An 11674-nucleotide genomic window follows, 5' to 3' on the forward strand; every position below is an offset into this window, starting at 1 on the left:
TCAATGGACTGGACACTCTGGTATTGATTTCTTTAGAGAGAGAAAGAGAGAGAGAAGCAACAAAGAGAGAGAGAGAGCGTCCAGGCGGAGGTTTTGTGTGAAAAGCAGAACGTGAATTCTAAAGAAACAGATGAGTGTTTATCGATTTGTTCATTTCCCTGTTCTTTGCAAAGAGATGATTTAGTGGGTCTTTAACATGTTTAACTGTGAGTGCCTCTGAGAGAGAGAGAAAGAGAAGGTGACCTCCAGTTTTACCAGAGAAGAAGAAGCAAGAAAACTCAGCTGTGACCTCTCCTTCATCCATAGAAGTGATAGAAAAACACACAGTGTGTACAGCCTGGAGCTGGCTGGCCCTTGCAGCGTTGGGCACCCTCGGGACCTGAGGCTTAATTACACTCAGCCCGACACAAAAGGTACATAAAATGATTTCAGACTCCAGTCGTGATAGGCGATTTTCCCATGTGGTGTTGGGCCTTTCAGCCATGAAATTACATTGCAAAGGAATAGAGAGGAGATGTCAGAGTGCTACGCTGCCAGATTGATTCTTCACAATGCTTTCGGGAGGGGATTTGTGGTCTTTGCTTGGGTTAATGTCCTGTACACTAAATCCTTAATAATTAGCTAATTAGCAGGATCTCAATTGGCATCGGCTCAAATGGCTAATACATCCCGGGGGGTGTTCAGTGATTTGTAATGGTGAGGGTAATTCTAGCCTCTAAATTCCAAAAAAAAGAAGAAAAACTGTAGTTTAGTGCTTTTATTAAAGGACAGATTTTCCTCTACATACTGTAGTCATGTGGGAGGTCCCAGTGCTTTAAATACAATGACAGCATCGCTTGTATTTCACCAGTACAGATTGGGTTATAAATTTCAATTGATAAAGAATCACCATTTAATAATAGTAATTTATATGTGATTAAAGATCTACTCCAGATTGGTTTAAGATATATATGAAAGAACTCTTGCCTTGTTACATTTTTCAGCACAAAGTTAAATTAGCTTGCTGAAATATTTTAAAACTTCATCCACTTCTTCTCTCTCATTAATTAATCAAGAATCTATAAATTTAATTCTAAAGTTTAACTGCTGGACACAAATCCAAACGTGCACTCACTCGAGGCTTCACGTTTCCACATCATACCTGAGCATGTTGCATGTTAAACATGACTAACTTCAAAAGTACAGTTGCAATGTCACAGATCACGCTCGCACGTACACGCCTCTGACTATGTGATTTAAGCACCACCAGCAGCAAAATGCCCAAAGAACCGGATGAAATTTTCATAGTAGCTGCTGATTTTAACCAACTCATCCCTCATCACAAAGATGTACCAGGATCAAGGACAAATTTAATTTCGTTTTTTTTAAATATTAATAAATCTACCTATCTAGGTAAATAAAGAGAAACTTTCCCACTTGAGCAGTTGAATTTGAAAACAGCATTTCCAGTTTCAAACTCTGCACATACATAATTCTGTACAGTGACGGTCAAACATCCAAGGCTGTGTTTTTAAGCGAAGTGAAACTTTTATTTGTCATCCTAAAGACCTGTTAAATTTAGACATTTTAATTTAGACTTATTTCCACAAAGACAGTGATGTTTCTAGCCTTAACACTGACAATATAAGAATAGTAACCACACAGATTTATGTCTGCTAATAAAAGTACAAAAGTAATAGACGAATATGGTTCTGAAGTGACGAATCCCATCTAAAATACAGTAACACAGTCAGTAGCAAAGACAAACAGTTTCTTACCCATTCTTTGCGTCTGCAGTGAGATGTGAAGTCGTACACGGGGACTTTGATGCTTTTTCCTTTCTTCAACTTCCTGAGGACGGTGACCAGCAGCTCAAAGTCAAAGGCATCGGGGTGGTCAAAGTTATACTCATTTTTGGCTGCCAACTCCTGCTCCTCTTTATTCAACACCTGACACACAAACACGACAAAAGAGGCAAAAAAAAAAGCATGTGAAGCTACATTAACACTTTAAGCTTGTCTCTTTTTAGTGATCAATGTTAGAGAGCATTTAACAGCAGGTTGCCATGTTGGATCAATGATCAATCACCAATCTGAATTTTCAAAGTCAATGTTGATGCTTAAATACTGAAAAACTCAGAGGTTAATCATGAGAAAAATCTGCTTGTGTCATGCTCTGTCCAAGGTGTCGTGTACAGCTCAGACAATCAATTCCCAGTTTCCAAATAATGTAAGTGTGCAGATTATCATTTTCCAACTTTCACATCCAGCTCCTTCTCTCTCTCTCTCTTCTTTCTGTTTTGTAGTAGTTTCGAGCAAAAAAAGGAAAATCCAAAAGTTTATTTCTCAGACGAAGCTGCAAGTCTAGCCATAGACCTTTTGTCGCATTTCAGATCAACTCTCCTTCTGTTTTCATTTGTCTTGTTGCCTCTCACAGTCGGGTATTGATGGCACAAATTCCATAAAAGTACCACTGAAATACACTAGAGTACCTTCTCATCTGGTAAATTGAATTTAAAAGAGAATCAATAGAACCAGAATTCAAGATACTGCTTTCCGAATAAAGGTGCTGCCACCATGCTCCTTCATAAAACTTTCTAACATCACATCACGATCATCCTAAGACCCAAAAGAAAAAAAAGTTTTGTTTTGTTTTTTTACATAATTTAACTAATTCTGATGTAAGAGATGTGTATGTGCTGAAAATGTCATTTATTTATGTTCTATAACATGTCCCTTGGAGTGGACATCAGGTCTTTCCACAGAGAGTACTTTATAGTACATGTAATTAAATTCACTTTTATTGGTTTTTAACTGGTTATACATGGTGTGTGCATGTGTGTGCGTGTGTGTGTGTGTGTTTACAAGGCAAATAATCCATCCATCATCTCTTCCTTGATATATTTTGACAAAATACTTCTGTTTCCTCAACTATGGAAAATAGTTTAAAATGTGAGGAAGTAAGTCCCACTGTCCCCCACAAAGGACACGGGTTAAAAAGTGTATTTTGAAAGACTTCAAATGAATATACACTTCCTTATTCTTAATATAATATAGTTAAGACACATGAAAAAAAGCATTTTTACGCTGAACAAAAACAATACAACTTATAAATTTGATTACTACTTGGTCACACCCAGATGTGTGTTATATCACAAGAAAGTCCAGGATGTGCTTTACACAGTGCATCAGGACTCGTATCACCTGCATGTATGGAGTCTGGAATTAAGACCTCAGTGTCATGTCCCTTCCTGAGGACAAATATGAGTTGACTAGTCTCACAAATGCATCCGTCCATCTTTAATTATAAGTAACAATTCTGTTTGCAGGCATTTTCCATCCCTGTAAAGCATGAGAGCGGAGCTTTCCTTTGAGAATGAATCGTCTCCACTCATTCTACTCGGAGCGGTATTATTGATATGAACTATTGTGGTTAATCCGTTATCAGTCAGCAGCGTTTACTCATGCTGAAATCAGCACTAATGGATAGGGGTTATGAAAGAGCAGCTGTTTGAACTGCCATCAGTTTGACATTTATCCTTCACTTGTTTTAGATTTAAAAGTTAATTAATTATTGTGTAAACACACGGCTTAACATGCTGAGCACTTAATCTGAAAAATAATGGTTTCATTAGAGGACAGCTAAAACACAATTAATCAAAGCTCTTAGTTACATTTTAAATGATGGTTTACACTGTGCTGTTAACTGGATGTTGTACCTTGTAGAAAGAGTCCATGGAGAGCAGAACCACCCAGGGAACGTCCAGCGCTTCGATGATCTTATTGGCCACTGTGGTTTTACCAGAAGCGCTTCCTCCACACAGACCTACCGCAGGACAACACAAAGAACCACAACACTGTGTACCATTAAGACTGACTGACATGTATCAAACCACACATTTGTCATATTGGTGGCAGACAGTGTCGACTGGGCTTGATTTAAGTTTTTTGAAGTTTAAATCAAAATGACCATATTGGAAAAAGGATTGAATGTAGGTATCATTTGACTGACGTTTTACCATGGTTGGAAACTGGCACCAGCCAAATGCAAAATATGTAAAATGTGCAAGTGACTGCAAGACAAAAAAACTCATTTCCAACCCCCTTTTATACCACTTGGTATTGGGTTATTTCGGTCAATAAGTCAAAGCAGTAATACTCAATTTGACAAATAAATTTGCCAAATCTGGCCCTCGATAGGGTGCCAGCTGCCCCCCCCAGCTCTTTTCTAATTCACAATAAATATGAAGTGATTCACACTGGGAATTGATTTTGTATTTGTAGTATACATAAGGTGCCAGAGTGCATAAAGCATCATAAAAATAGAACTTGTTTATCAAAAAAAATGCCAGTGGAGGATCCCCCCACCCCCTGACAGAGTAAACAGTCGTAAACCCCTAAAGTCCTGAAATCCTAGAAATGTCCTAAAATTCTAGTAACGGTCTAAAATCTTAGAAATGTGCAAAAATCCTGAAACGACCTAAAATCCTAGAAACACACAGAAATCCTAGCAATATCCTGGTCTTAGAAATGTGCTTAAATCCTACTAATGTTGTAAAATCCAAGAAACGTCCTAAAATCCTTGAATCCTGCTAAATTCCTAAAAATGTCCTTAAATGCTAGAAAACTGCTTAAATCCTATAAACATGTATGGGGCTGCTGTGACTGGCCCCTGGCCTCATTGTCATTTTTCAAAAGTGGCCCCCAAGCAAAGCAAGTTGAGTATACCTGCCTGAAAGGTATCGAGTACCAAAACCCAGCCCTACTTGATGGTGTTTTTCATGAGACCCTCTCTACTTATAAGCAACCACATCTTTCAAACCTGACAGGTTGTTTTTGCTTTTTTAAAGCCCCCTCAGAACAACAGAAAACATTATACAACTGTATTAAAAATGACCAGTAGATTTATCTCGGTGTGGCCCTTTATTGGTCAGTACATATGCTGACACACATACAGAATATGCTATAAGCTGATAAATGGGTTAAGTTTTTATCAGAACCATCCAAATGTACCCATTTAACCCCGTAAATGTTGGTAATGTTGCCAAGTGTCATCCCATTTCACTTTGCAGAGTGATACACAGTGAACTGATCACAAAGTGTGACTGCATTCTCGCTGAGCTCATTGACATTTTAGTTTTTTTGCTGTGTGTGTCAGAGAGTTTCGTGTCTTTCCCAACACTGGCAGCATTCACAGACATTTGGTTGGACAGTACAGATTAGGAGCTGCAGGCCGATAGTGACAGAGAGGGCTCTCACAGCAGAAAGCGCTTCTACATAAGCACTGTGTACCAGCAGCTGTCAGTCTCGTCATTTCCGCTGCAGCACTGCAGTCGCTCGAGATGTGAAGTCACTTCAGTTCTGCTACCTTAACGGATTCCCACACTGAGCTTTGCACTGTGTAAAGGCTGAAAGATTTTTCTTTTGTTTTCCTCTAAATTGCCCCTTCAGCTTTTAAAGATGGATCAGTCTCGTAGTCACGGATAATCCACTGCTTTTCAGTACAATTCATGGTAATTTGATTATGCTGTGTGCTGTTTGATATTAGTGTTCTTGTTGGGTTATGTGCATTTGAATAAAGTCCTGTCTCGACCTGCCAATAGCAAAATAATTAAGTGTGGTGTGTGGCACTGGTTCATGCCATATACAGTACTCGTCCCTATTAAAATATACAACAAATAATCATTGGTCACAGAAATATATTCACTTTCTCAAATCACAGGGCTGGGAATCAGCACAAGATACCTTAAAAATATCGACTAAAATAGCCCAGTACCATGTAGTATCAAAACATCTCCAGTCAAACAATACCTGCATTTAATTCTTTTAGTGCTCAGATCTACCAAAAATGGCTATTTGTATGGTTCTGCTTGCAAACAATGACCTCTGGCTTTCTTCGATTCGCTGCATCGTTTGATTGGCCCACTACTACAGCAGCTACAGTCTGTGGTGTGGTGAAGTCGAGCGTGGCGTGTTTAATGGAGTTGGTAGCTCAGTGTGCCGGGATGCCTCCAAAATGCTTGAAAGCATGGCTATATTACACGCCTGAGGCGTAAAAAAAAAAGGATCAAATGCTGTACTCTATTGGTATCACTAACACTTAAAAGGTCCCATCTTGTGCTCATTTTCAGGATCCCTCTTGTATTGGTGGTTTCTACTAGAACATGTTTACATGCTTTAAAGCAACATTATGCAACTTTCAGTGCATTAGTTTAGATTGTTGAGTCTCATTTCAGAGTTGTCAAATACTGATGTTTTGGGTTGGGGCTACAGTCCAACCATCAACCAAACACGTTGGCGGGAATGAGACTCAACGATCAGCTAGAAGTTGCATAATCTTGCATTAATGTTAAAAAAAAACAACAACATTATTTTCTCACACTTTCTGCCTGAATGTACCCAATTTCACACTCTGGTTTGAACGTTCAATTTTAGTACGTGTCTCTTTAAAAAAAAAAAAAAAAAAGGTCAGTGTTTCCATGTCTGCTCTGTCAGCATCTCAGCGCCATCAATGAAGCCAGGGAATGATATTTATACAGCACCTGTGCCTGATTAAAATAAAAACACATGGAAATCATACTTATGCAACAATATGAAACCTTAAAAGATGCTGGTATTGGCACTGGTGTGGTATTTCTTTAAAGTACAGCTGTAGTTGTGGCTGAAAAGTAAGGATTACAGTAAGAAAAAAATGGTAGTATAAATCTCTTTTGTGATGGAGGTAGAAACTTGAAAAAACTAGAAATACTGGCATCAGTACCACCAATGTGGAGCCCCGTTTTATCTCACTCGACCTCCTGGGTTAAAGACCACAGCAGCCATCCTTCAGGACAACAATCCCGGGAACTTGGCCAGAACTACATGCTGGCTGGCAAGGAAGGTGAAAAACTGGATGCATTCGCTGTTGTGTGTTTGACGGTGCGTGCACGTACGCGCGTGTGTGTGCACGGGAACAAAAATAGCCTACAGAGCCAACTTCTGTGGTATAAACAACTCTCAGTGTAGTGTTGGAATGGGTTTCTTGCTCAGATAAGACCCATCAAGGTCAAAACTGCTGACTGGGAGGCTGAGAGGAAAAATTGCTGCAGTGGCTCCTCATTTCTACGTATGATTACAGAGAGGGTATAGAAATACCAGTTCAGACTTGCAAAATGGTGTCATAAAAGAAAAAGCCCTATTCACTGTGTTTCTATAGATTCAGCACAAGTGACAAATTTCATCAGCCAGCGGTGAAAGCCAGCCTGGTATAGTAGATAAAACGGCCTTTTCTATTAGCAATAAAACCAGACTGAGGAGACAGAAAACAACTTCTGGTATCTATGACGCTTCACTGTGTTTTCCCGTCCTCACCTCCCCTCTTCGCCCCTCCTCTTTCTGTTCATTCACCCATCCATGTCTACTAGCTCATATCCCCGCTTGAGCTTCTCTTTTAACCCTTGCATTCATCATTGTTTTCACTCCTCTCTCTATCTTCCGTTGACCTTTAATGTGGGTTGTTTTTTCCCCCACTCAGATCAGGCTCCGTCAAGTTCCCTTCAGTTACACAGTCTGGTCCTTTTAACCGGGGTCACGTCGGCTACAGTACAGCAGTGTGAAATTGTAACAAGTCACTGCGGCCCATTGACAATAACAGATTGCCTACTAAAGATGATGCCCAGCTTTCCCTCCACGTTTCCCCACTCATGCCAGTCTGATGTGTTTAACCACGGAACATCGGCTCTGCAAATGTCAGACACACGCATGCATGCAGATGTGTATCCATGCGCACGCACGCACGCACGCACGCACGCACGCACGCACAGAGAGGAAGTCTCTTCATCATGGTTCACTTTACGGTCACTGCGACTCGTCCTGAGGCAGATATTTTACTGTGCTGATCAGCAAGATGGTGGCTGTGCAATAAAAAAAAAAAAAAAAGGCCCACAGGGAAGCCACAGCGTCATCGACATACACAACTGTTACTCAAGCTGGCAGTGTTTCACCCAAAAAATATCAAGAGCCAAACTGATAAGTTGATTAAATAATGAATTTATGTGGTTATTAATGAATGATTTAGGTCATTCATTAACAAAAATAACATTTACCGTCTCATGCTTTTCAAATGTGAGGATAGTTTGTTTTCTTGGCCGGTTTATATCATTGTAAACTGACTATTTCTGTGTTTTGGACAGCAAGTTGACTCTGAGAAATTTTAATTTGCAATCCTCATTGGTGTCAGCTTTTAAAAAGTTTAGATCTGTGTGGCCTGTCGGGATAATAAACAACTATGTGGTTTATTTTCGGACTAAAGGCATGTTCACTTAATGTACAACTGCAGCCGTCGCAGTTTCTTTGTGTATAATACATGTTAAATTTGAGAATTCCTGACTTTGAAACACTGCAGTAGATGTCATTACACTGAAAATACCTCACCAATAGACATATAGTAGAATAAAAAAGGCAGGTGCCTGATCTCTCACCAATAACAAAGGCCTCTTTGAAGGTGGTCCCTGTGACATTGTACCAGGGCGGTCTGCCGGCGGTGTAGATGGTCCGTTTATTCGTCCTCAGCAGTGGAGGCTCTGTCTTTGACTGGCTCGTGGTCCGTTTTCGTGGTGATAAAGACGGGGTCAAGGGGCACCGGGGGACACAGTTTGAGAGGCCATCAAGGGAATCATCTCCACTCCCACTGGAGTAAAAAGACAGGAGGACAACAGACGGCAAGTTCAGGGAGCAGCAGCACATTAACTCAGCTGTAAACTTTTGCTAGCTACTTACTGCACCTCATTTATAAGCCACAAAAATGAAGTCGGATTTACTGCAGTAATTTCTAAAACAAACAATTTGATCCTGGTGATTAGTCAGTAAGTTTATAATAGACAGAATTCATTTTTTAGCCCTTATTAAACAAACAGCCATGAAATCTTAATCTTAATACCCAGCCACTAAGATCTATCTTAACTCAGCCACAAAACTTTCAATGAAAAATCTATTTGCAAAAAAAAAACTGTTAGAAAACAATAAGAGTTCACAGTAGATTTTGATCCCTGTGACTTGTTGCGTGTTGGTTGCCATCAGAAATGCCTTTTAAGCTCATACTTGGCCCCATGCTGCTGCTCCAACACGGGCATTTAAGCCATTCTGTAACGTCTGCAGGCTCCACAAAACTAACTGCAAAAGAGTCTTACAGTTAAAAGTAGCCATTTTCTGCTCAAACATAGTTCATCAAAGCTGAAGCTACAAGTTTGGAGAACAGTGGACTTTAGAAAGTACTCTCACACCTTAAAAACTGGTTTAAACGGGATCATTTAAAGCCTTTATTTTTAGACTTTTGTGGAGCTGCAGATGCCCTACTGTCATGCGGAGAGATGAGAGAAAGTCTTTGTACTCTCGCGTCTCTCTCTGAACTTTTCTCTCCACATCGGTCTCTGCTGTCGGTGTGGTTGAGGGGGAGGAAGGGAGAACTTGCCAAGCCTCCCCAGGAAATCACACCGCTGCCCTGGATGCAGCGTGACACAGAATGGGGCCACTTTTCACATGAGTAAGGCTGTCATCACTTGGCTGGGACATTGTGTTTGTATGTAGCAATACTCAAGTGTGTCTTACTCTTGTGTGAGAATATCAGGGTAAATTAAACTTTAAATCCAGCAGTTTGATGTCGCCAAGCTCTTCCATAAACAAAGCATGAGCGCTGTGAGCACAAATCATAAGTGTGTGCTGGTGAGATTCAGTGATCATTACTTTATTCAGACAAAATAAAATCTCCTTCTGCCCAGCTTTCAGTGCCTAGTTTCATCATGTCAAAAAACAAACAAACATAACAAAGGCACAGTTAAATCCTTGAACAAGACACAGAACACTAAAAAAGCTCCTGTTGTGTGTAAATGTAAGTTTACATTTAAGCTTTTAAAGGTTTATTGTGTGGGATTTAGTGTAAACTAGTGGTATCAGAATGCAACCGACTGAAACTTCTCCTGTGCGCCGAGCATGCACGAGAACTACGGTTAATGTGAGCCAGTGTTCGGTTTGTCTGTTCTGGGCCACTGTAGAAACAACATGGTGGACTCCCCGAGAGACATCTCACAAACAAAAACATAACAATTCTTATGCTGTTCCATCAGCGTGTGTGTGTGTGCGTGTGTGTGTGTGTGAATGGTCAAAAAAACTGAGTAGCAGGTAGTGCATAACTGTGTGTGTGAATGTGTGAATAAGACTCGCAGAGAGAAAACACTGAGTGATCAAAAATGACTCGAAAAGCTCTATGCAAGTACAGTACATTCCAAAGTATTCCTGCTTCTGCACTATACACTCTTCATGAGTCAAAGTACTAATCTGATGTACTACTGTATTTTCACATGGGTTTCTGAATGTGAGAAATTTACACACACCAGAGGTAATCCCGCTAAAACAACCAGCTGGATTTCACTCCTTTCCCCCCCAGTTCAACATTTTCCTTGTGGGAATGTAGCCTGTTGCTATAACAACCAGAGATTAAGTGAATGGACAGATGTTGGCACACCCAGCTACAGGATATACTCATTCACACAGCCGGGTTAGCATAGCTGCTGGGACAGACACCTGATCCCCCCACATCGTCAGTGCTACGTGTTGTGAATAAGCGAGTGTTAGCCACAGAGTCACATCACCGAAGAACAGTGGAGCAAAACATCCAATTTTCCATCAGAACATTCAGATGTTTTGCTTATTATTGCTAATCTCTCTTCATTAAAACTGCAGTCACACAAAGAAGATTGAAGCCAGATAGATATTAGGTCTGCCGAATTAACAAGGCCACATTGTAAAGATGTAAAATGATATTGTACCAATCATAAACGTTTACGAACAACATAATGCGCATAATTCGTCCGATTTTCACAGACGTTTGGCGTGACGGACTCCATGAAAGCGAAAGGACCATTACAAGCGCTAGTGAAGCCTGAGGAAGGCAGTTAGTGCTAACACAGCTGCAAGCAAACCTCTGACAAACGTGATGTGATTTGGCCACAACGTCTGAGTTGATCTGCGTTATTCTTGTTTGTATGTTTCTCGTCTGACTGTCTTTTGTTCGCTGCAGCCACGCCGACACAAAGCGTGGGGAGAATTGTGGAAGCTAGCCAGCTAGCTGCGGCAGCTAGCTGGCTGATATGAGCCGCTATCACCGCGATGCTTTCTTCTGCCGCAGACATTCACGCTTTATTTTAACTTTTACCTGTCAGATCTTGACATGGACCTGTCCGTGTCCATCCCCCCATCTGTCTGCTGTTCGTGAGGTTTACTATCGCTGCTTGTTGTTTCCATGTCGACTCAGAGCGGCGCGGAAACCAAACACTGGGAGCGTCATGACGTCAGGAAGCGTCAACAGATGCTGTATTTATGATAATCGGAAAAAAAGAAAGTTCACCAAATCCTTAAACCTTCACTTGGTCATCATTCACACCCCACTTCAGTCTTGATAGTGTTCTTGAAATAATCACAATAACATTAAAACAACAACAGATCTGTCACACAAAATGAACTTTTCTGTCAGAAAAGGTGCAACGCTTCATTGAAGTGACGTTCGCTTGTGGTTTGACCATTTTATTCACAACTTTTAGCCACAAGTTGGCCTGCGAGTTAACTCAGATCCACTGAATCATAAAGATAAGCTAATATATTTAAGAAAAGAAAGAAAATGTCATACAGACTAAAATAAATGTAAATATATGTGTATAATGGAG

The 11674-nt window shown here is 40.4% G+C and overlaps 1 protein-coding gene across 1 annotated transcript in view; it reads right to left on the reverse strand.

Annotated features, from left to right (window-relative positions):
- si:ch211-243j20.2 (uridine-cytidine kinase-like 1) overlaps window positions 1-11284 on the reverse strand; it is a 31897-nt gene extending 20613 nt beyond the window's left edge. The window contains exons 1-4 of the mRNA XM_042503541.1: window positions 11167-11284; window positions 8438-8646; window positions 3698-3804; window positions 1758-1928 (exon numbers count right to left, since the gene is read on the reverse strand). Of these exons, the coding sequence (XP_042359475.1) occupies window positions 1758-1928; window positions 3698-3804; window positions 8438-8646; window positions 11167-11255 (576 nt within the window). The 5' untranslated portion in view covers window positions 11256-11284. The remainder of the gene's footprint in view (window positions 1-1757; window positions 1929-3697; window positions 3805-8437; window positions 8647-11166) is intronic.
- Window positions 11285-11674: the final 390 nt, after the last annotated feature.

Source organism: Plectropomus leopardus, chromosome 16 (genome assembly GCF_008729295.1).
Source record: "Plectropomus leopardus isolate mb chromosome 16, YSFRI_Pleo_2.0, whole genome shotgun sequence".
NCBI classification, from domain to species: Eukaryota; Metazoa; Chordata; class Actinopteri; order Perciformes; family Serranidae; genus Plectropomus; species Plectropomus leopardus.